Genomic DNA, 25,228 nt, shown 5'->3' with positions numbered 1-25,228 from the left:
GATATTTGCCTTACTAACAGAAGTCTTATTTGCAAAACATGGTTTTCGTGCGCCTGTACATACATACATATATACATACATATATGCATATGTATGATGTCTTGTGCGTGCGCGCTTACTTATTGCCCGTTGACTAATGTTGTTCTCTGTCGCTCTTATGACGCTTTATCGTCAAACTATACTTGTTGTTGTTGTTGTTTGTTATTACTATTTTTTTCTGCTGGTTTTGCTTTCCTTTGTGGTTGACATTTCATTTTGTTGCTTTTGTTATTGCTATTTTGATTGAAGATTGCTTTGTTGATGACAGATAACGTTGTTGTTGTAGCTACTGCTATTGCTTGTCTAATTTAATGTTATTTCTTGTCAACACTGCCATTGTTGTTGGCATTGTGACGTCGAGGCAGCGTGCTCACTCACTCAGCGCTTACACTTCAAAGCAAGCATTTATTTGCATTTCGGAATTCGTTCAGATATTTTCCTTTGATTTGTAATGGAAAACCTCAATTCTAATTAATTGATATTAAATTTTTTTTTGAACAACCCTTAGCTGCGTAAAGTGGTTTGAAAGCAGGGAGGTTCTAGGAAAAGAGTCGAATTAAAAATTAATTGAAAGGCTGAGCTTAATGTGTTTACTTGTGGGGCTGAATTCGGAAATACTAGTAAATTTTTAAAAAATACTGCTGCATTAAAAAAAAAACTGGTATAATTTGTGAAAAAATATAAATTTTGTAAAATGTACCGGTAATTTTTGTAAAAAAACGCTGGCACATTTTGTAAAAACACTGGTATATTTTGTAAAATTACTATTAAAATTTGTGAAAAATACTGGCAAATTTTATAAAAATACTGGTAAGCTTCGTAAAAATACTGTTAAATTTAAAAAAAAATATAGGTAAATGTTTTAATGAATACTGGTATAGTTTGTAAAAAAGTACTGGTAAACTTTAAAGAAATACTGGTACATTTTTTAAAATACTGGTAAATTTTATGAAAAATGCTGATAATTTTTATTGTTAATCGAGGTAATTTTTATTCAAAAATACTGTTTTCTCTACTTAAAAATTATTATTTTTAATCAATAATGAAAGTGCTGTTAGTTGTACAAAGGTGGCAACGCTTTTAAAATTTTCCTTATTGGATTAATTTCTGTGATATTTTATTCCAAAAAACAGGTTTGTTTTAGTAAAAATATTTGTTTTCATGAAATAAGGAAAGGGCTGCTAAATTTTTGCCCAGGTGGCAACTGTATAGAAACAGTTGTTGAAATTTTCAGTATGCCTTTTATATATTATTAAAAAATATTGGTATATTTCAGTGATAATACTGTATACAAAAACACTGCTTTTGAAAACTTAACTGAACTACTATTTATATTTTATGCGTGGCAACTCTTTTTAAAAAAAAAATTTAAATATTTTTAATTCTGGTATATTTTTCCCAAAAATATTTTAAATTTACAATTTTATTAAAGAACCGCAAATTCCATATGCTTTCAAATAGGTGGCAACTCTTTTAAAATATTTTTTTAATTCTCAAGTATTTTTTTGAAATCTATTCTATTTACAAGTACAGTTTTTTAACGAACTGGAACTTCCTCATATTTTTTTGCATACGTGGCAACTCTTTTTCAATCACTTTCATAATTAACTGCATAACTGGCATATTTTATTCAAGACTACTAATGCACAATATTATAAAAAAATTTTTGCACTTCCTGAATTATAGAAACTGCAATTTAATTTCTTTCTCATATGTGGCAACACTGTTTGAATTACGCAAATTTTCAATGTTTAAATTGGCGCAAGAATTTGCAAATCGAATGCAATAAACCGACGAACGAAATTTAATGCTCCGAATCACTATCGTAAAATACCCAGTTTTATTGGCTGCCAGTGAGGCACACAATTTCGCCATATTACGGTATTACAAAAATTCTCTTGAAATATAAAATTCCAGATGCGAACATCAAATTTCGAAAGTTGCGTATAAATCAAAAGTGATTTGCTTTTGTATTCAAGTGATTGCTACAACACGCTGCACATACCTAATTTTCTAACGGGCCGCATTTGCTAACCGAGAGTACGAGTACAGGCTTGTGTAATTGCAGAATTGCTGGCGTATGGTGGGTGTTCTGTGCGAAAATAGTGTGGTTGAGTGTTTTTGCCGACAGAGAAATGTATTTCAACTATGCCATTCTTAGAATAAATAAATACATACATAAATTACACAGAGTTATGTGGTGTCGGTGTATGTCGAGAAAGCTATTGATGGGTGTAAAATATTACGATGTCGTACACTATTTAACAAAATATCGTAGAGAGCAAGAAGCTTTATAGATTTTTGATTAAACAATTAATTGTGGGATGGAAATATATGAATCTATGGATAAATGAGATTTCGCTAAAGTGACGTCAGTACTTAAGGTATTCAAATTGTATAGAGGAAAGTTAAATATTAGGTAGTCGAAAAAGTCTTTTCGTATTTCTAATTAAATTTTAACTTATTTTTTTTTTATATTTATAATAATAAATGAATCAACAAATATGTACTATTTTGATCGACCACTTTTTGCCATACGAAAAGACTTTTTCGACTACCCAATATTTACCAATTAAATAAAATGTTGACACTTTTTTCAAATGTAATTTTATATAATACATAATAATAATCAGAAGAAATTAATTATAAGCAAATTTATTTGAAAAATATGGGTACATATGCATCTATTGAAAAATTAATAGTAATTTTAAAATTCAATTTTAAATTTTTCAAAATATAAAATTATATTAAGAAAATTTTTAATTAATTAATATAATTTTAAAATTTCGAGTTTTAAAATTTTCTTTAAGTTAAAAAAATAATATATACTTTATGAATTTTTTTTTAATTTTTTCGCGAATATCAGCATATATAAATTTTGTTCAGCCCCCTATTGCTACGACTATGTCTTTAAATCAATGGCTGTATTTTGTTACCAGGTGTAGTTAATTGAAATTCTGCAGACTGTTAGAATACCATGTTTTGCAAAGCAATTAATTTATGCTAGAAAGAGTACAGACAAGTATAATAACAAGAAATTACAATACGGTACAAGACAATATTCGTTTTATGTGATTTTTTATTGTTGCCTAAAATTTTTTTCTTTGACGCTCTTTTCGTGTGCCTCATATGTACATACATTTGTGTATGCATGAATGTACGATTTTTCTAATTAATATTAATAAGTGGGTGCGGCTAACACGGTGGACAGCAGCTAAATATGTAATTAAAATTTTTGGCAAATCAAAAGGTACACGGCGGTGCATGATTTGAGGGCAACAAGAAAACGAGTAAAATTATTTTAATATAATATTGAGATTTTTTTAATTTTAAAGTTTTGAAATCAATTTTTCTCAATTGTATAAAAAAAATAAATAAAATTTTTGGCAAATTAAAAGGCAAAAAGAAAATTATTTTAATTATGTTTTTGTGCCTTTTAATTTGCCAAAAATTTTGATTATTTTTTTTATATAATTGAAGGCACAAAAAAATTATTTTAATTATAATATTCAGATTTTTTTTAATTAATAATTTTGAATTAAATTTTTCTCATTTGTATTAAAAAACATCTTTAAAAAAAAAAAAATGTTTTAATTGTAATAATCTGATTTTTCTAAATTCTAAAATTTATTTTCTTTCAATTGCATAAACTAGCAGATTAGAAAAAAATTTTCATTTATAATATTCAGATTTTTTTTAATTAATAATTTTGAATTAAATTTTTCTCATTTGTATTAAAAAGTAATTAACATTTTTGACAAATTAAAAAGTGCAAAAAAAATATTTTAATTACTGTTTTTTCTCATTTGTATTAAAAAGTAATTAACATTTTTGACAAATTAAAAAGTGCAAAAAAAATATTTTAATTATCATATGCACATTTTTTTTTAATTTTATAAATTTTAAATTAATTTGTTTTTTCAATTCTATGAATAAAATTATTTAAATTTTAGGCAATTAAAAAGTTACAATAAAAATTATTTTAATTATAATATTCAGATTTTTTTTCAATTTTAATTTTTAAATTAATGTTTTTTTTTTTTAATTTATTAAAAATTATTAAAATTTTTGGCAAATCAAAAGGTACAACAAAAAAATTATTTTAATATAAAATTCAGATTTCTTTAATTTTTATAATTTTGAAAATATTTTTTTTTTTTAATTGCATAAAATGGCAGATTATTTTAATAAATATTTTATACAATATGAAACTGTTATAAAATATATATTTTTTTTCGCAGATGAAACTTAAAAGCAAAAACAAAAATGATATTTTTAAATATTTGTATAAGTTCCGTTGCATAAAAAAAACAATTTAATATTTTTATTTATTATATGGAAATAAAATATATTTTTTAATAATAATAATTGTTATTATTTGAGATCGAACTTTTAATTATTATATGACATAAAAAAAATTATTTTATCCACATATTGTTTTTTTTTCAATTAAATTTGCACATATATTCAATTTCTGCGGATTATAATTATTAATTTACTTGCTTTGCAAATTTAAAATATTTAATTATGCCCTCAACACTGTAATTTATTCCAGCGATATTATTAGTTTTGAATATATTGTATATACATATGTACCTATATTTTGCATGCTGCTTAAAATTTATTTCTACTGATTATTATTATATTATTCAATACACCCTACACTGTTAATTATACCACCTGTCTACCTTGTTTTATTGAAAAGTGGGCTGCAGTTGATTAACAAATGTACGAGCATGCATATAAATACAAGTATGTATGCACATACATATGGATATTTGCTTATGCATACATACATATGTATGTAAGTAGGTTGGCTGTAATTTAGTTAGCAGCTTGGTTGACCTTGACTTTCATCTCGATACGCGTTCATTAAATTCGCGTGGCTTGCAAAATGCTCTACAGCAAAAAAAATTAACTAAAGCAGCTTATAAGTTTGTATACTTGGCTATGCTATTTATATAAACTTGTATATAGACATATGTATCTAAATACACAAGCATATGCATACCAAAATTGTTTTTAACAGTTTTTTTATTAGTTGCTTGCAATATTTGCATAAAAATTAATAGCATACCTCGGCATAAGTCGCAAATACGCACGAAAGCACATGCGCTTGCACACACATGTACATACGTGCATGAATGAAACACGTCACTGCAGGCGCTGTCTATACTGCAGTGCCCGCACACAACACTTTTCACTTTTCAATAACACTCTTGTAATTATTTTCACAACTCGATTTTCGATTTTTGATTTTCGTAAGCAACTCCACGCGTTGTTGCAGTTAACTGCTTGGCCGGCGCACTGCAATAGCGCCAGCCAGTCTCACTGATAGTCCGAAATGTCAGCGGCAGTGCATTAACTGCCTTATGTTTCTTTTTGTTGTTGCTATGTTTGTGCCGATTATATTTTTTTTTTTTGCTTTCTCACTTTTAATTCACTTAAGTAAGGCTGCAATTGTTGTGATGTGCTCGTGCACAGTTAAACACACGCGAACACACACACACGACTAATGCAAATATGTGCGAGCACAGCTGCACTGCTACTGACTGCACTGTTGCTTTGCCTTATGCGCCTTTTGATTTCTGTTTTTTTCTTCGCTTTTTTCTTGCTGTTCTACCCGCACCAGCGTCTGCTGCATGCACGGTGCGCGGTCACTGCTATTGTTTTCGGCGCGATTGAGTTGGCTTTTTTATTATTGCAAGAATTCTATTTTATAGCTTTTGATAATTTACCGCCACTGCCATTTGGTGCGCGAGTGGCATCACGCCACAGCTGCTGTGCTGGTGACGTTTTAGCTTTGTAATTTATTTTAAAGCAGTATATGTTATTTTTTCACGCTGTCACACTTTTCTTCAAGCAGTGACACTGTATTTTGTTTTTTTGCCTGCCTGATTAGCTTGGCGCTGCTGTGACCTACTCACTATGCAGCAATGTGTAATACATACGGCCCGACACTGCACCGCACTGACCGCCTCACTCAATGGAAATGACAGATTTGCCGTTCGAGCATTTTAATTTTTTTCAATAAATATTTTTTCCACCTTTCAGCTGCACAGCGTTTGGCTTTTTTCTCGTTGTGGTTCGTCCAACGGCACACGCACGCGTATCAACGACACTTTTCACCACCGTCCACTTGAATTATGTACGCGTATATATTTTTTGATTTGCAAGCAACGTGTGTATTATTTAAAAACACCTAAATACTTTGCTTAAAATGTTAAATGGCTGAAAAAAATGTATATGTCTCATTGCTGTCGTCGCGGCGACATCGACATCGAGAACTCGAGACGTTGAAAATCACGAACCGCACGAAGTTATGAAAACCGATGAAGACGATGTCGTTGCTGGCGAGAAAAACTGCACAAAAATTCTACACAAACACACGCACACATAAACACCAAAAGGCGCCCGTGAGCAGCAATAGCAGCAGCAGCGGCAGAGAGGTGAGTGTAACGTTAAGCAAGAAATCATGAAAATGAATATGCTGTGAGCAGAGCGCCAGCCTAAACTGCGTTGAGCAGCATGTGCTTAAAGAGAGCGCGAGCGTATGAGCACACGTTGTTTTGAAGCATTAATACGGCACTGCGCTGTAGACACACAGTTGCGGAGATGAAATAAATGAAATGAACCAAAAGCAGCAAAGAGCAGCCGAACGAAGTGGTCTGACGATTTCAGTAACACAGCAACGTCAACAAAAATAACAAAGAGGCAGCAAAATTGCCGAGCGACAGCTAAGCTGGCGACGTTTGCTGATTACGCGACGATGGCAAGGCCGGCTGGCAGGTTGGTTGGGTGGCTGCTGCGTCTAGAGGGTGCGTACGAGGCAGGAGTGTTGTGTGGAGAGCATACAATGAGCACGCCATTAAACTGTGTACGACGCTCAGACATAGCGCCAATTGACGAGCGCCCAGCGCAAGGTGACGATAGCGCGCAACCCACAGCAATAAACCAAGAATTGAGCGCGCGCTAAAGAGGGAGAACGTTAGGCACTATCCACCAAAAACAAAAACACAACTAATCAGCAAACATATATACTCGTAAAGCACTTATCAGACATTGTTGAGGCACCAGCAAGTGCTAGTGCGAATTGGGCGCATAAATCACGGTTCGTGTTTTCGAGCGGAGCGCAAATAACCGGCGCCAAGTGAATTTGGAGCAGATTGTCAAGTCAAATGATTTTCGTGAGAGCCAAAAATTTGCCAAATGAGCGCGTGTGCGTAGCACATGGCAGAGCGCGCATATGCGTTGCCCAAGCATTGACAGATAAACAAAGCAGACAAATCTCGGCAGCTGTCAAATTATTATGTTTATAATGTCAGATTATGTGCGTGCGACCGACGACCAAGGCGCTTATAATGTTGGTTGTGTGCAGACGCCGGAAGAGCCGCATATTGCACAGGGTTGGTTGAGAGTGGCAAGTGCGTCAACCTAATAGCTATGCGCTCGTCAATATGTATTGCTCTGCAAGAGTGTATTGTCAAATGAGATGTTAGAGCGCTCAAATTTTATTTGTTTATTTTTGTGGAAAATTTGACAGTCGGCACAAATGTCACTTTAAGTTGTGTAAATGTCAAAACAAGTGACACTTTAATAAAAAAACTTGACTTAGTTGACTTTGGCTGCGAGAAATTTGAAAATAGCGTTAAGCAGGCAGGTCAGGCGGCAAGGTCAGGCTCAATAAGAGTGGTACGGATTTCTGCAAAAAGTTGTGTACTAACTTCAAGTCAATAAGGGTATACATTTTCCATTATTCTAGGCGATATCACTTTAAAAAACTTTATTAAAAATTCATACAATTTTAAACAAAAATTAAATCCTTCTAATTAAAAATCATCACTGTGGGTGGTGGGTAAATGGGTGGCCTTTTAAAATCGCTAAAGTATGTGTGGTGAATGCTCTGTAACATTTCAGCATCACAAACTCTGCACGGCTAAGCAGCACTTACCAAGCGCGCTCTAGCAAAAAGTCATGTGCGAGCAAACGAACGGCCGCGAGAGCGCGTACCGAAAACTAACCACGACGGCCAAAAGACAAATCATTTGGCAATTGTTTTGGTGGGATTTTGTGGTTACTTATACCAGTAGCGCACTTTTCAGGAGAAATGCTATATTGTTGGTTAAGCGCATAAAAAAGAGAGAGAGAGAGCGAGCGCGCGTAAGAGTTTGAGCGCACAGTACGTGCGCTGGTAGCTGCGCGTGTGTGCAGCGTGTGCTTATCTCGCTTATCTCAGTGGTTCATATTGGATTTCCTTCCACGCTTTTTACACGTATTTATTTTCTTTTATTTATGGAAAACCCGTGGGCTTTCGCTGGCTTTTAGGCGGCTTCTTTTATGCTCTTTTTTATTTTTTGTTTATTGCTACTTTTTCACGCGGTCTACTGCTATCTACATACATATCGATAACAACAACAACGCCTGCCAACACGTTTCGGTAGCTGGCTCCAGCTGAATAATGGTTCGTGTTGCCGTCGATTTGGTTGCTTTGGCTGCATTTCGACGCCATAGTTAGAACAAGTTTGGTAAGTAATAGTCCAGGTGGAGGGCACTACCAAGTGTTCTAGTGTGCGTGTGCACAAGTGTGTGATTAGAAGGCGTTCCACTGTTGCGCCTAGTCTATCAATGATTAATAGCTTACAATTATAAATTTGTTAGCGCATTACGCGAGGTATTAAGTAACGCACAAACACTGCGCGCCACAAGTATACGCACCACCTTGTATATATCTACATGTAGAGGATTTTTTTTTATAATTTTTACTGTGTGTTTGCGTGGTATTAATTTTGAATGACTTACGTTTAGTAAGCTGCTAGACTATTAGTTAGTGTGCAGGCGGCTTTTGAAGGAATTTAGGCGCTTAGTAGCCAGCAAACTTGTGTTGTGGCAAGATATGGCAGTGGGTACTTAGTTATACATAAATATGTTTATGTAATTATCTGATAAGCGTTTATATTTTTATATACTTTTGTTTACTTTATCGCACTCCAGTGCTTCGCTAATATTAAAAAAAAAGTTAAAATAACTTTGAAAAATATTTTTAATAACTGCACATTTATTTACCGTCAGATTTTTTGGCATTTTGCAATTTTTAATATTTACTCAAATATATTTTATTATTTTTTAAGCAAACAGCGAAATTTAATTGATTTACACATTCATTAAGTCTTTGATTGCTTTGATTGGGAAATTGCTTCCATAAAAGTACTCGGGCTAGATTAGATTTAGCAAATGATTAGTTTTGATTTACTGATTTTTACTGGGTTTTTAAATAAATAATATATGGATACCATCTCTACCATCAATTCATATATTATTTATATATGCGAGAGTAGAGTCTATTTTGGCGGTAAAGGTAAAAAAAAGTTAGTTGGAGGTGCTGATAAATTTTACTAGTTTTGATAGCAGTTCTCCTTCAGTGCAATAATATGAAGAAAAACTCAGCCGAAAGTCATTGTAATTTGGTGGTAGGTTACGATGAACATGGTCTAGCAGACGAAAGTTTAAAAAGAGGTTTCCTTCATTTAAAAAAACAAGATTTTGGCTCGGAAGACGAACAACGTCCTGGACGACCAAAAAATTGAAGATGAGGAACTGAAAGTACTACTCCATGAATTTAGATGTCGTATGAATTGATGACAAGGCACGATTTCATAAATGCTGCTTGAACGCTCCAAGTGGAAGTCGTTTTAGCATTGGATGGTGACTGGTGATGTAAAAGGGATAGAGAGCTAGAAAATAATTAAAGTTTTGTATAACGACCAATGGTCTATTGTGCCTTCTCCTATATTACACATGGTCACAAAGGTGTAGCACTCTGAACGATTCAAAGAGCTTGCTCCACGCAATGGAGGTGTAGTGATCCCTGTCTACGTAGATGGATCCAAATACCTTAAGCTTGCTTCTATTTTGGAATTCGTCTTAGGGAGGTGGATGATATCTCTAAACATTGCTAGGTTTAACCTCCGAATAGTATCTTGGCGTGACGAATACCTGTTGCTTGCTGCTTGTGCCGTTCTCTTCCACTCTATCCTCCGTGAGGAGCAACTTCTTTATGGTGTGGGACCCCACCACAATGTATTGTTCTACCCCCATCATCCTAGAAACCTCGGGGCTAGTTCGTTGGCCAGCTAATTGCCTGCTACCTCTTTATGCCTCGGCACCCAGATCAGATGTACACGGTTGCAAACTGACAGGCTATTCAGCCTTCGAATACACTCCTACTAATAGCGATTCGACTTTATAAGCTGAGATCGCTTTTAGTACCGCTTGACTGACCAGCGATACGCTGGTTGCGATAGTTACGTCAGAGATTGATTTCTGCACATTGACTTATAGTAAAGTCTTATGCTCGAAAGATGATTGGAAAACATCCCATTGGTACGAATGTGATCACGCAAAGCCTGCTCCAATGCCTTCCGGCGTTTTCGAGCCGTGTAGTAGCGTCTCGTGGAGGAAGAGGCAGTGGTTTGTCTATCCCTTAGGCCTTCATTTGTTCAGACGACATTATCAGAAGGGATTGCTTTTATAATATCGAAAGAATAAGTTAATAAATGATTTACACGGTATAGAATTTTCATTATAATTTTTTAGAGATAGTTTATTCTTGCCCGAAGACACAGAGAGTACTGTTGGGCCTTACATTGTTAAAATAGTGAATTTGTAAGGCCTCTACCTTGCGGTATATAAACTAGCAATGAGTAAGAGAACTTGGCAAGCTGTACGATCTCTTGCCGAAATCGTTCGATTTTTGACCTTAACTTCTAACTAACTATATTCTTGTGAGCGTACGAAGGCTAGGTAAATATCTCATAACAGTTTATCCTAACTCAATGCATAACTTTCGGTTCATATTTGGAATCCTCAAACTTTTTTTTAAATATAACTTTCGGATATAAGCATATTGTAAACTGTCAACTCGGAGCAAGCAGACTGGCAACTGTAAAAATAATGAAGTTTTAGCTTAGCTTTTCGAGCTTGGCTAATAAAAAATGCTCACTTAATTTCGCGCTTTTAACGAGCGCTCGTTAAAACTGTACATTCATCATGTACTTATTATACAATTTAATCACTTTGAAAGCCAGTTTTTTTTTTTTGAGTTTTTGTGCCCATAAAAAGTAGCACTTTTTTGCAATTTTTATGCATTTTTCCTAGTTAATAGAGCAAAACACGTTTAACAGTTAGTGCAGAGAAAAGTAATGAAGTAAATGGCAAAAAGGTGAGCAAGTACAATGCACTCGTCACGTTTCGCCAAGTGACTATAGTGAGCCATGTGCCCGACCCCCGCCAAAATTCCGCCGATGAACTTCTGAAAAGATCTGCGCCTGAAGCTGTGTGAGTGCGAGATTTACAGAAAGAGCGACAGCAATTTGCATTACAACAAAAGAACGGTGCAAACGAGGGTTATGGTGAGCGAAAGAGAGCGGCAGAGCGTGAGCAGTACATGGAATCTAAGCCCCAAAGCTATGTTTGTATGTATGTATGAATGTACATATGGATGCTAAATAGACTTGAGAAAGGTAGTAATTTCATTTGCATTAAAATGTAGTAACATTAAAAAGTATTTATGCAGCCTTAAAGCCATTGAGTAGGTAAGGTAGTAGCCATAAATTTTAATTACAAGCAATAATTGGCTGTAAACAAGTGGAGCTGCTTTACTTTAGAAATCTATAAAAATGTATACTTAGAGAAATGTTAGAGGGATGTAGTGAAAGGATATTGCCGGCGCGTCTTAATGGAAATTGGAGAGCTGGGAGGGAGCTAATTTTATATAAAAGTCATTAAAAAGTAAAAACCAGGAGAGGAGTTATATTCTAAATTAATAATTTTTCATTTAAAACCTTAAGAGTGAGTGTGAAAGAAAGCTTTATAGTTTAGTTCCATAAGTTCATCTGTTTTTTTCACATAACATATCATTTCGAGTTTCCTTTTTAGAGTTTCTAGGGGTGTATTTACTTGCAAGTTCGAAAAAAATACTTCCTCCAAATTTTTTCGAATTTTTTAATAAACAAATTAGCTGTCGACTTCCAGGTAGAGCACCAAAAAAATGTGTCTGGCGGTGAGAAATTTATCTCAAATCCAAAAATCAAATAGTTTAATATTATTATGGAACGATTTTGATTTTTGAAAAAAAGAAAATGGCGGCATCTCAAAGAATGTATTTATTTATTTTTTTGAATATAAACTCCTCTAGTGGTGTAAGGAATAGAGATTATTGTCAACAATCTTTTTTGTTCGCTTGTGATATATCTCTTTGAAAAGGTTGTGTAAAATTTCCGGTCGATCGGTCCACTCGTTTTCGAGGAAATTCCCTATATAAAGAGTGTTTCGATGAGAGTACGCTTTTGGGAGCCGGGGGAAGTAGTGTATACTGAAGTTAAAGAAATGTTACAAATGCGCTCATATAGCCGAAGCTATTTGTCGGGTCAACTTCAGCAACAGTCAGCTGATCGACACAGGCTCCTCAAGATTTGAAACATAAATTAAAGTGAGATCACTGGTGAATAACATTTTGTCCAATTCGCTGTCGGACTGATGGATGGAACGGCTTGGCACATTTTACGTCAAGAACTTGAACTCAAAGCGTACAAAACACAGCTTGTGCAAGACCTGAACTAAGCGACATCGGTTCGCTCTATGGGTTCTTGAAAAGTTCAAGAAGATTCGACGTTTACGAGCCAAATTTTGTTTAGCGATGAGACCCATTTCTGGGTCAAAGGGTATGTAAACAAGCAAAATTGCTGCATTTGGGATGAAGATCAACCAAAGAGCCATATTTCCATATTTTTTCAAAAATGATGTCGCTAAGAACGTAACTGCCAATGGCGTTCATTATTTTGCTGTGATGTCCAAACTGGGCCACAACTAATTTTAACAAAATGGGCGCCACTTCCCACACATCGCATCAACCAATGGATTTATTGGAGGAACACTTCGTGGAGTTGATAATTTCACATTTTGGGTCAATCGATTGGCCACGAAGATCGTATGATATTACACCGATAGACTTTTTTCCTGTAGGGGGATATGTAAAGTCTAAACTCTATGCGGATAATTCCGTTTCCATTCAGGCCTTAGAGAAAAACATCACACATGTCATTCGCCACTTGCCAGTCGAAATGCTTGAACGAATCATCGAAAATTAAATTCAAAGGATAGACCATCGGAGACGTAGTCGCGGCCAACATTTGAAAGAGATAAACTTCAAAAAATAAATGCCAAAACATGTTCTTTGGAATAATAATAAGCATTGCTCATTAAATTTGAAGTTTCTGTGTTTATTCTTTAAAAATTAGGGAACCTTGAAATGGATCACGCTTATAACCTAAAAATTTTCTTACATAAGTTTTTCGTTACTTCCAAGATAAGTTGTCGAAATTAAGTTTTTATCAAGGCTCTAGATTGCTTTAAAGTAAATATAAAAATTACTAAGAAAGGGTCATGATAACTCAAGACCTCATACATGACGATACAATAAGATCTATTAAATTTTAACATACCCCATAACTCCTCGTGAGCACTACACCAGTATAATACTTACATATATAATAGCCTAAGTCATAAAGTAATAATAAATTCACCTACCTTGTTGGTGAGTTGCGAAAATTATAGCAACAACAACAGAATGAGCACACCATATACACCAAAAAGTTAACACCACCACACCACGTGGCCGACGCTGTCGCTGTTGTACCGTCCGCACCGGCTGCTGCTGTGTCAACACCTACTGTAGCACCCGCGTTACCAGCCTCACCACCAGCACCTACACCTAATGTTGCCGGCACAGCACCAAATCCACTGGTCGGCGCTGTTGTAATGGGCACACCAGGCGCCGCTTTGCCGCCACCGCCACCACCCTCGATCAAGCCAACGCGACCACCAGCCGCTGCACCAGCGATATCAACTACAATCAGCGAACCCGCCGAGGGCGTAGACGATTTTCGGCGTGCGCGTGCTTTACGCGCGCTGGGCGATTGGATTTTCAGAAAATGTGCTAAGCGCGCGCGTGTCGCCTTGATACCGCTGGCGGCACTGATGGTGGCGCCAATGCTGCCAATGCTACCGCTACTCAAGCGTTTCACAGCTGGCTTAAAGCTCGGAATGCTTGGTATGTGGTAGGTTTGTTGCTGCTGCTGTTGTTGGGTTTGTGTTTGCGGTTGTTGTTGTGTTTGGGCGGTGTGCGCGGGTGGCGCTGGCGGCGTATACCGCTGCGCCTGCGACTGTGTGTTTGTTGCAGTCTTGCTTGCTGTTGTTGTTGCGTTGGTGGTATTTGTTGTAAGTGTTGTGTGACTGGCAATGGCAGCCGCCGGCGGCTGCGCTCTTGCCGTCCTCACCTGCGTCGCGGTCGCACCTTTGCGCTCCGCTCGTGCCGCCAGCGCACGTGTCGGTGCGACCGTCGTGACTGCCGGTGCGCCGATGCACGCTGCTGTTTGTGATTTTGCAAATCGTTCAGTCTTCTGTTGTGTGGCAGCCGCCTCCGCCGTAGCTAGTGCAGCGTGGGTGTGCGTGGGGGCGTGGCCGTAGCCGTGGCGCGGCGCTGTGCTTGCTGTCACTGGCTCTGAATTAAATGTGATTTGCTTCTTTTTGCGCACTTTCTGCTTCACTTTGCTGGTCGCCTTCAGCAGCGGTTGCGTTTGGTGTGCTGTTGTTGTTGTAGTGGCAGCTGTAGTCGCGGTTGTGGTTGGCGTGTGTGGCGCGCTTGTGGCAGCAATTGCAATTTCTGTTGTAATTGGTGTGCTTGTTGTTGTTGTTGTTATGTTGGTGGGTATGTGGGTTGTTATTGTTGATTTTGTTGTTGCGGGAGTGGTGATGGTGCTGCTGTTGGCCTGTGTATCGTTGTTGTTGAGAATTTTCGCAGTTGCTGGTGATTATGTTGTAATGTTTGCTGCTTCTTCTTGTTGTTGTTGCTAATGTTGCTAATGTTGTATATTGTTGTTGTAATGCTGTTTGTCGGTGTGTTCAGTTTGTTGTCTTGTGGTCGTTGCAGCTTCCCTTTGTAATGCCGTTGAAGTTTGGTGCGTTTATTGTTAATATGTTGTTGTTGTTGCTGATCTCTGCGTGCTTAAATTTGATTTGTGTTACTGTTGTCCGTCTGTTATGGCTATTGTCGTTTATATTGCTAAATATTTGTTGAGCTGTGGCAAGTTGTTGGACTTTTTTGTTAAATTCTTGTATTTGGCTTTTTTGTTATTGTTGTTGTTTCTAAAATTTTTTATATTTTGCCATTTGATTATTGTTGTTGCATCTTAAAAATATATTTTTTGCGTCGTTTCTTCGCTTTTTTGCTGCAGCGCTGGTAATTTGTTGCGCTAACATTAACTTTTTTGTTGTTGTTGCTTGTTTTATTTTAATGAAAATTTAATTTTTTTAATTTTCCTTGATTTTTATAATTTTTCGCTTCATTACTAATTTGTGTTTTAGTAATTTTTTTTTTTTAATTTTCTTCAAAACTATATTTGAAGATCGCCTCTACAGCCACCGTTCAATGCGCTTAATAAAACGCATTTATTACTTCAGTTGCTAAGATTTTATTGCCGTCACTTGATTTTTCCTTTTTTCATAACTTTTCTTTAAATAAATGCCCAGCAAACCAAAGAATTATCGTTGTTAATCCTTAACGAGCTCCAGCTCCAGGTGTCTATTAGCACTTTGCCCCCGATTTTGCTGCTTTTTTGTGTACTTCAACAATATTTATTATTTTCCATACATTATTTGAATTTAAACTTCCTTAATTAAGCACATAATTTTGATTTTAGTTTAATTTTTTCAAAAATTTTCAAAATTTTTCACAAGCTTCATAGTTCCACCTTTTTTGCTTCCACTTTTCACTTCACAGCTCATTTGCACACTTTTACTTTGCATGCAGTTTTCCGGTTGCGTACTTGCTGCTTACTTAAATTTTTACTTTTTTGACATTTATTTTTTTATTTACTGCACTTTTCCGCGATTTGTTGCGATTTGTTGCTTGCTTTTTTGTGATTGCTTTTGATTTTTTATTGCTTTCTTTCATTTCCCTGCTTTCATCGCACACACATAGCGCAGATTTTGCATTCACATACTTTCTATTTGTTTATTCCGCTACACTTTTTTCACATTTATTTTATTTAAAATATTAATTTTGCACATGTTCTCCAGCGTATCGAAACACTAAAAATATTAGAGTTGCATTTTGGTTAAAAAAAATTAAATAAATAAAAAATTTCTGGCTTTGCTTTTATTTCAATAATTTTGCGCTTCAGCCCTCAACTTTTTTCCCGATTTTTATCATATTAAATTTGCATTGTTATTTTTATTTTTTTGCTGCATAATTCCTCGTGAATTTCAATTTCAGCCGCTTATCGCTGCTTAGCGAAATAAATTCTTCTTATTTTTCACAATTTTTTTATATATATTTTCGTTTTATTTTATTAACATTTTATTTTATTTTTTTCCACACTTCCAGCTGCTTCTTTCTGTATGCTCTATCACTATTCACGAGTGCACACGCTCTGACTTATTTGTATACAATTCGGCATGCTGCTTTACATAATTTCCATGCTCGCGTCTACGTGATGAGAAACTGTCGCCAGCGGCTTTTTTGTTGCAATTTTGTTTTTGTTGTCGTTCTTTTTTTTCTTTATTTATATATGTATTTTTTCTGCTTTTTGTTTTGCGTGGAATGCTTTAAGCTTTAAGGGTGCGGTGATACAAATGTCGGCAGAGAATTTATCTACTCTTTGGCATTGAATGGAAATGTGACGAATATTAAATAGAACTATTTAAGAAGGAAATACTTTTAGAAGTCGCGTACTACATATAGAACTATTTTGGGATACTGGGTAGAAAAATATATAATAACCGCCAATATATGATTAAAAAAATTAAAGTGAATAATATAAAAAAATTATAATATTTCAAAAGTTTTAAAGGTTTGAAAAAATAAATTAAATATTTATATTTAAAAAAAAATGAAATATTTAAAAACAAAAATAAAAATAAGAGAATTTAAAATTAGAAAAAAAAATTTATTCTAATAATTTAATTTTATTTTTAGAATTTTATTTTTTTATAATAATTTTTTTTTAATTTTCTAATTTGTGTTTCGCTCAATTAATCAAGTTTCTTAGTAACCAAAGTAGGTCTTAGCATTATCGGTCATAAAAGAAAGTTAATAAAACTCGAGTTTAGAAGCTTGTTTTAGTGCCGAAAATCAGGCTCTTTTTTGTTTTAAATATTGGGTCGACAACTATATTCGAAATGTCGTAGCTTGGTATTCTTTTATTGTTCCAATAAATCGAACAGGTCTTAGCTTTCCCACGCCTTGTATTCAAGCATATTTTGCAAAATATTTCAGTATACGCCAGTCATGTGAAGCGTACACAACAAAAATTCTTTATTTTAAATCAAAGACGAAGAACTTTGTGCCGATAAGTTTTTTTTGTGGGCAGTTCTTTTTTACTTTATTATTATTATTACTTTATTATGTGAAGAACATCTCAACTGAAAGTCAACGCAATTTGGTGAAACTTCATGGGGAACATGCTCTAGCTGAGCAAACGTGTCAAAAGTAGTTTGCAAGATTTATAAGTAGCAGGCTTCAAAAACGAAGAATATCCTTAGCAGCCAAAAAAAATTATTGTTGAGAAACTGAAAGCATAATCAATAAAGAGTGTTCTCAATTTCATAATGTTTGTGAGTCACTCAAGTAGCCATTTGAAAACGTTTAAAAGAAGGCGGATACATTCAAAAGCAAGGCAAAGCAAGGCTCCCATATGTATCGATGCCAAAAAAAGAGATGTTGAAAGACGATTTTGTTTTTTAAAAATGCTGCTTGAAATCATTTTTCAGCAGATTTTACTGATAATGAAAAATTAGTCCATTCGCCAACCCCAAAATGCGAAAAGTTATATGGGGAACCTGGCCCAGCAAAGGTTCTAAGTTTCGTGGCATCAGAAAGACTTGCTGCATTATGAGCTTCTAAAACCGGGATAAACCCTTGCAGGGGATGGCTATAGACAACAACTCTTCAAATTGACGAGGGGAATTGTTCAAAAATGCCGGAATTTTTGCTTAACCGCCTTATATTTACTTGAAAAGGAACTACTTTGTAAGAAAAAATACAAATTTTTAAAACATAAAATTAAAAGCAACCTTTAGCTCTGAGTATAATGATTTTTTGATCAGTTGCAGTTGAAGCTAAACCAAACTCGTTTGTAGATAAAAATGGTAGCTTAGCTCAAATTGAGAAAATCTACTATAGTCTAAGGCAAATATTTTAAATATGCGTTCGCACGACAGCTGGTTGTACGTAACCGGGACGTACCCGGCTTTTATCCGGGAACGGACTGTCAACTGTTCTGTACAACAAAAACAAATATTTTCAAAATATTTTTGATATGAAAATGCTCCTTTAGAAGAAGAAGCAAAAATTTTTAATCAGAACAGGGCATATTAAATTTGCCACGAAGATTGTAACACCCAAAAGGCGACTTTCCACACGCTTTAAAAGTTAGTATATATGTATGTATATGATGAGTTGTCCCGACTTTGCCATTTCCATATGATTGTTTCTGGGTCTGTATACAATACTTTTGGAGATATCCATCTGAAATTTTGCATCTATTAATTTCTCTCCCAGAAGATGAAAAATATACCAATAGCTTTGGCTATTTTGATTGGATTTAAAGTACACAACCGTTTCTAGTCAGACAGTTAGAATGTTTTTAAACAAAACGGATGCGGTTTAACATCTGATAGTGGAGTGTTAATTAGGCACCGTTCTTATGATACTTATAAAAAATTACCACAATTTTGGATAGTACTGAAATGTGAACATCACCTTTTTCATTAAATATTTTTTAATATTTAAAATAATTTTTAAAACGAGAAACAATTTAGGTGAGACTACTTATAACAATAACAACAATCAAATAAACACTATATAGATTCTGGGTTTAAGGCCTCAACTGATATATAAAAATTTACGTGCATTTTTTAAAATTTCACAAATTTCAGTTTAGCGGTTATTACTCATGGTCACCTAAGATTCAAAATAATGTAACATCACTATTCATAAGTTTAGAGGCGAAGGAAAAACGATATTATAGAAATCATTAATATTGAAGCGAAATTTCAGTTTTGGTTATAAAATGGTTATATTTTGGTTATCATACACTTATATTGAAAAAAGGTTTTCGTTATAAAATGGTTATATATTGGTTATTATAACTGAATTTGTGTTTAGAAAAATATATATTTTAATACTCATTAACTTCCATAATTGAACAGGTAAAAAAACAACAAAAACATAAGCAATTTTAATTAATAAAGTTGCTTTTCGGAAACGCCATATTGTCAGACCACAAAATAGGAAACAAACACTGCTATAAAAGAGCGCCTGTATATTTTTATTTATTGAGTTTTGTTGCTAGTTTCTATTTTTGAAACACAACTTCTTATTTATATATCTATTTCCGTATTTGATATAGATATACATATATTCAAGTCACTGCTTTAAAAACCGATTTTGACAGCGCATCACAAAGTATTAATATTTACATATATGTATATATAATTACATATATGCATATAAATATAATATATGTAAATACACGCACTAATGCCTACAGACCACTTTATATACATATGTACAAGTGCGTGGAGGAAATCTATGCAAGCACACACAGCCTCACTGAGCGTTGTCACAGCACACACGGGGGACCAAGTCCAGACGGCGAGCACTTCGACGCAGACTACCACGATATAGTTTATGATTTCGACAAATTTTTTGCAGCAAACTATAAACACTTTACATGAGGTATTTACTATATTTATTTCACATTTTCAGCCACGCACTCTCCTTGGAGATTTTCACTCACTTTACACGCAGAATTTTCACATTTTTCTCTACAACTTGAAAATTTTTCACTTCGTTTTAATAACACGGCTGCTGATTTTATCTTTTATTTATTATTCGGCTCTACACAAGCGCGCGCGTACGAACGCTCACACAGCGTCTGCTACACAACTGCTCCGGCCGATTTTGGCATGCACAGCTTCTTTGTGGACGCTGCGCTGCGCTACGCTCGCCAACAAAAACAATAACAAACTTCCAAGCAGCGCACAACAACAAACATAAAATATAATCAACAACAAATGGGATGTTGTCGCAAGCGAGCAGTTAGTTGTATGAGTAAATATATAAAATTTAAACAAAACACGCACATACACACACGCACGCACACAGCTGACGACGCGCTCAATAACAGCTTAGACACGCTCGCCCGGTTTCGAGTTTAGCTTTTACAGCTAGCTAGCTACCAGCCAGCTATTTAACAAACGCATCTTAGTAGCGTCTATAAATTAAGTGCTGCTTAACCGCCGTACTACACACCAGTTAGCTAAGAGTGGAGATAATAAGTAAAACACAGGCAGCACAGTCTGCTACTACACATACACACACCACTGATTCGACTGTCTGACCGACGACTGTGCCAGCGTCTGAATGAAATCGTACTGAATCGGCAGAATTGGCCAAATGGCGAAAGTGCGCCGTATGTACTATGCTGTGAGCAAAAATAGTAGTAGCGACTAAGTAAGTAGGCAGTATGCAGCAGCAGCTGTGGCGACGACGGTGACGGCGACGCGGACAGTGACAGCAGCCACTATAACGAACCCGAAGTAGAAGAGGCAGAAGCATGGAGCAGAAAAACCAAAACAGCTGCGACTGTGCTGAGCAGCAGAGCATAGCAGAGTTGGTTGGTTGGGGGTCGGTCGGTCGGTTGGTCGGTGGAGGCCTCAATGCCTATTTGAACAGCAGCTAAAGTGGGAGCAGCAGCAAAACAAAAGCTTTTAAGTGGCGCAAATTGTGACGAAAGAGTGTATGCTGGCCTGCTAACTACCAACTAACCCATCAACCAACCAGCCGCTACGCCTCCCACTCTGCACCGCACCCAAACAACAAACTGCCGGCGCTAACAACCCTCATTCATAAGCACCCTATATTCACAGCACGAAGTGACAAACACGCACTCACTCGCCATCGCCATCGCCATCGTCGTGCACTGACACATGACAATCGTGTGTTAAAAAAGCGAAGACAACCGATTGTCTGTTTGCATACACACTGCTATATAAATATGTATTTGAATGCGTTTATTTTTGTCACAGCTACCGCTACTGCTGCTGCTGCTGGAGTTCGCTCATTTCGCTGCTGATAAACATCGGGCGCACAATGAACAGCAGCAGTCGCAGTCGCAGCAGCAGCTTCATCATATGCGCAGCACACTAATAAATACAATAGCAAAGTAATAAAAAGTATAATAGCAGAAATTATGAAGTGTAGCGGCAGCAGCTGCATATTAACAGCCAGCCACCCGTTCGTAGCATAACATTGGGCGAGTGAGTTAACATTAACAAAGTGCAAGTGAATTAACATTAACAGTATACGAGTGAGTTAATATTAACAGTGTACGACTGAGTTAACATTAACAGAGCATGTTGAATCGCATGTAACTCGTTGGTGGCCCTTGTGTTGTGCTTGCTGTTACTGGAACATTAACTGTTTGGCTCAACACCTGCTTGGGAGCGCCCACCCACATTAGCGGGTCGCTCTGCCCCCTGCCTTAGACAGTTTTCCACCTAATGTTAGCGCAAGTTAAGAAAAATTATTTCTGCTGCTGGTTATTCGCATGTGCGCTCTCTTTTTTTCTCTCTCTCTCTCTCTCTTGGCTATATGTAAGCTTTTAAGTATGTAAGTTGCTGACTCGTATCGCCAACAGTTTATCTTTAATAATTTTTATACTATTTTATTTACTCTCTTCATAATTTGTAATGATGCCACATGATAAAAAGTTTTTAAGAGATTTTTGTTGTAATAGCTTTTATTTTGAGAAAGTAATCTGTAATCTGTAAGAGAATTCTATCATCCCATTTAAGCAATAAAATCAACCGGTTTGAAATTCGTATATTAAGTAAATGTGGGAAAGAAAATATTCTCTCTGAATTTCATTTATCAACCTCAGAGTTTTACCGGTATTTTTGGTAAAAAATCAGCTATAGGTCCACATGTTTCTGGAAACTTGTAAAGCACGGTCAGATTTCGAGAATTTTTGGACGTGAGATTGGCTAGGTTATGTCGTCCGAATGGATTAAAACACTCCAGCTCTGAGAGTATTCCAGAAGCAGAGAAAGGCCTTTACTCTGTTGGAAAACTCAGGTGGAGGAGGTCCTGGCTATACTTGGTATCTTCAATTGGCTTTGAACACGCTTGGCGCTAATAGGAATATAAAAAATTGAGTTTCCAAAAGTAACCAAAAACCGAAAATTAAGTGAAAAAAAAAATAACTTTTTGTTTGCTTTTGTGCATGGTTGAAAATACAATAAATAAATAAGCTGGCAACACTCATATACACATTGTCTTCATTCTAAAATAATTTATGAATCATTTAAGCTGTTTTCTCTTTTTTGTCTCTCTCTAATATATTCTACTCCATTTTTTATCAACTGTTGAACGTTTCCATATGCATTTCTTATCGAATTATATGTATAAGTATATATCATTATATCTCCCCTTCTACCAAATGCAATTGTTCACGAGTGTTTATTCAATTTATTTTTTACGAGTACAACGAGGCGTTTACGGGTTAAATAATACACGCTCGTGCATTGTTTGAGAGTTTGCTTGCACAGTTGCATCCGATACGCTTGGCTTGTTTACTGTGAAATATTGAATTTTCTAGCGATATATTGTGCCATTGAAAGCTGTTTGGCTGTGAAATGAAGTAAATGAAACATGATGGCAACTTCAGGGGGTAAAACAAAGCACTGCTATTTATAGATATGATATTCAAGGAAAAATAAGACTAGGAGAAACATTACATTACTAAAAACAAGGAATTTTAAAAAGTTTTGAAATTAAAAATATTAAAATATTTAATATTAAAAATACAATTTATTATAACTTCACAAACCAAAATTATAGATTTTCTAAATTTTTCATGAATGTTACTAATTGAGTACTATTCAAAATTTAACCTTTTTTATTGAGTTTCTTCTGACTTTGGCTGTTCAAAAATTTTGAAAAGTCACTAATAATGACTTATTTGTAGAATTTAGACGTAAACTTCTCGAGAAAGGCTGCACCATCCGCATCTGAACAATTGTAGTTTGAGTTCTTTTATTTTATTGTATTTATTGATATGTGACAAAGCTCAGAACCTCTAAGATTACTAAACAAAATTAGGAAGAAACTGGCTATATGAAGGGGCCGAAATTTTCTCCTCTTTCAATTGAATTCCTCAATACTCGAATCACTGTTTCGCTGTTCATATACTGTCTAGGGATATTTGGATAGGGAGAAGTTCCTATAAAAAGGAGCAGGATATACTCTCCGGATTGGTCGAAACTGAGAGGGATTATTGGAGAAGAAGTTTTTTGTAAGAAGTTCTCGTCAAACTTAGTTTTAGACTAAAGAAACTTTATAGTATTTTCAGGCAGAAATGGCTACTATTAATGTGGCGGTACGCATAAAGATGCGAAATGCCGCCTCTTTCAGGGAGGTGAGCATTCACCCCGACAGTATAGCAGCCATTTCAGCGCTGAGCTCGCTATCTGTGCACTCAAAGTTGTCAAGGAGTCTGTTCTCACTAGACATAGCATCAAATTCTCTACTTCATCACCAAATTATTTTGTCCGCTCACAATAGTATGAGACCGAGTTGGAACTTCATTGGCATCTCGCGTTCTAGGATTTAATCAATAGAACTCGCATTCGCTCAGCAGGTGTTGGTTGACGACGTGCTCCTGTGCGACTGCAAGATCATTTTGGCCTAGAGTATAACGCCCGAGATTATCTTAGCTACTGCCCTCAACAAAGTCCATCTTGCCGCAATCGTTCGGGTTCTTACTAGAGATTATTCGATATACAATCATAAGGTGAGGCTAAAAATCTTGATGTACTCTACTTGTCAAAGTTGTATATATGAAAGAGAGTAAAGTGGAAATATCCAGCCGTTGCGAGACTCAAGTTGAAACATCTCGGCAGTCTTACCATTGGTGAACCAGGAACCTGTCGTCTCAGCAAAAATGCAATTAGCTCAAAGCGCTAAGGTCTATTGTATAGGTGTTTTATGTAACGTAACGGACAGGCATCCTAAGATCTTCAAGCGAGATTCCTGTTGGTGTCGACTACATAACTTAACTAATCATGAAAAAATGTTTAAGCGATAAAAACGTTACAGTGTTAATATCTCATATATGTACTCTGTATAATATATCCTAGATTTATACCGACACGTTTTAAGTTAATGGAATTCCGATGACTACTTTTGAAGAAGGTCTATTTAGACAACTAGTGTGTAGTTTGTATTTACTTAGAAATGTTTTTCGTAGTATATCTTTAGCCGGTAGACATATTTGCTTCAAAAATTTTATTTGTAGTATACCTTTAGGCGCCAAGGGTGAAAATAAAGACTGTATAGGATACTGTTAAAGCAACTTTATAATTTGTGGAGGATACATTTGCATTTGAATGCGATCCTAAGCCTGTTGAAGAAATTTTTATTTTCGGCGAAGACAACTTTGTCTGCCCACAACAGCTTTAAAAAGCAGGTTCCGTTAAAAATAATTTTTGCTGTGAACAAGTATTTTGCACGTAAAAAATAGCATGTTTTGCCTTCATAAATTCAGTTACGCCAATTAAAATTAATACAGCATTGCGCCAACGCCGCGAGCGCAACAATGCAATACGGACGCACGGACGGACGGATGGACGGAGGAGTGTGCATAGAGAACGGGTATTTAAGCAAAACATACACTTGACGCTGTAATTAAAATTCAAACTAATGAAACTTTATCGCGCAAAACAAGCAACAAAAACCGAGAAAGGCAGCAAAACTGCAAAGACAACAATAAAAATGAAACCGAAACAAAAAACAAGCAACAAAAACAACAACAGTAAAATCGAAACCGAAAGCAAAAAATGCAAAGGAAATTGCAAACGTTTGTCGTCATTAGCACAGCGAAATGCGGTTTATAGTTGCATGCAACTAAGCAACAACAATAACAACAAGCATCAGCGCCACGCACAGTTGGTGTTGTTGTTTTATGCTTAGCAACACTTTGTTGCATGTGGTGCACTTTCACTTTTATGTGGCCACCAAGAAGCAGAAACAGAAACAGAAACAGACGTCATAACTTCATTTAGCATTGCG

General features: G+C 35.6%; 1 protein-coding gene across 15 annotated transcripts in view; it reads right to left on the bottom strand.

Annotated features, from left to right (window-relative positions):
• LOC105224085 (cAMP-specific 3',5'-cyclic phosphodiesterase) overlaps positions 1-25,228 on the bottom strand; it is a 686,633-nt gene that overhangs the window by 170,140 nt on the left and 491,265 nt on the right. For 2 of the 15 annotated variants that reach the window (XM_049456787.1, XM_049456788.1), the window contains exon 1: positions 5,117-7,742. The exons of 7 other annotated variants lie outside the window; for them this stretch is intronic. Coding sequence is in view for 5 of the 8 variants with exons in the window: in XM_049456792.1 (XP_049312749.1) it covers positions 13,624-13,676 (53 nt within the window). In the remaining 3 variants the exon portion in view is untranslated. Of the gene's footprint in view, positions 1-5,116; positions 7,744-13,623; positions 16,934-19,829; positions 20,229-20,410; positions 21,706-25,228 lie in introns of those variants that run through there. 6 more of the 15 variants (XM_049456792.1, XM_049456793.1, XM_049456794.1 and 3 more) reach the window with 6 other exon arrangements.

This window comes from Bactrocera dorsalis, chromosome 4 (assembly GCF_023373825.1).
Source record: "Bactrocera dorsalis isolate Fly_Bdor chromosome 4, ASM2337382v1, whole genome shotgun sequence".
Lineage (NCBI taxonomy): Eukaryota > Metazoa > Arthropoda > Insecta > Diptera > Tephritidae > Bactrocera > Bactrocera dorsalis.
This window is presented reverse-complemented; position numbering and strand designations above follow the sequence as displayed.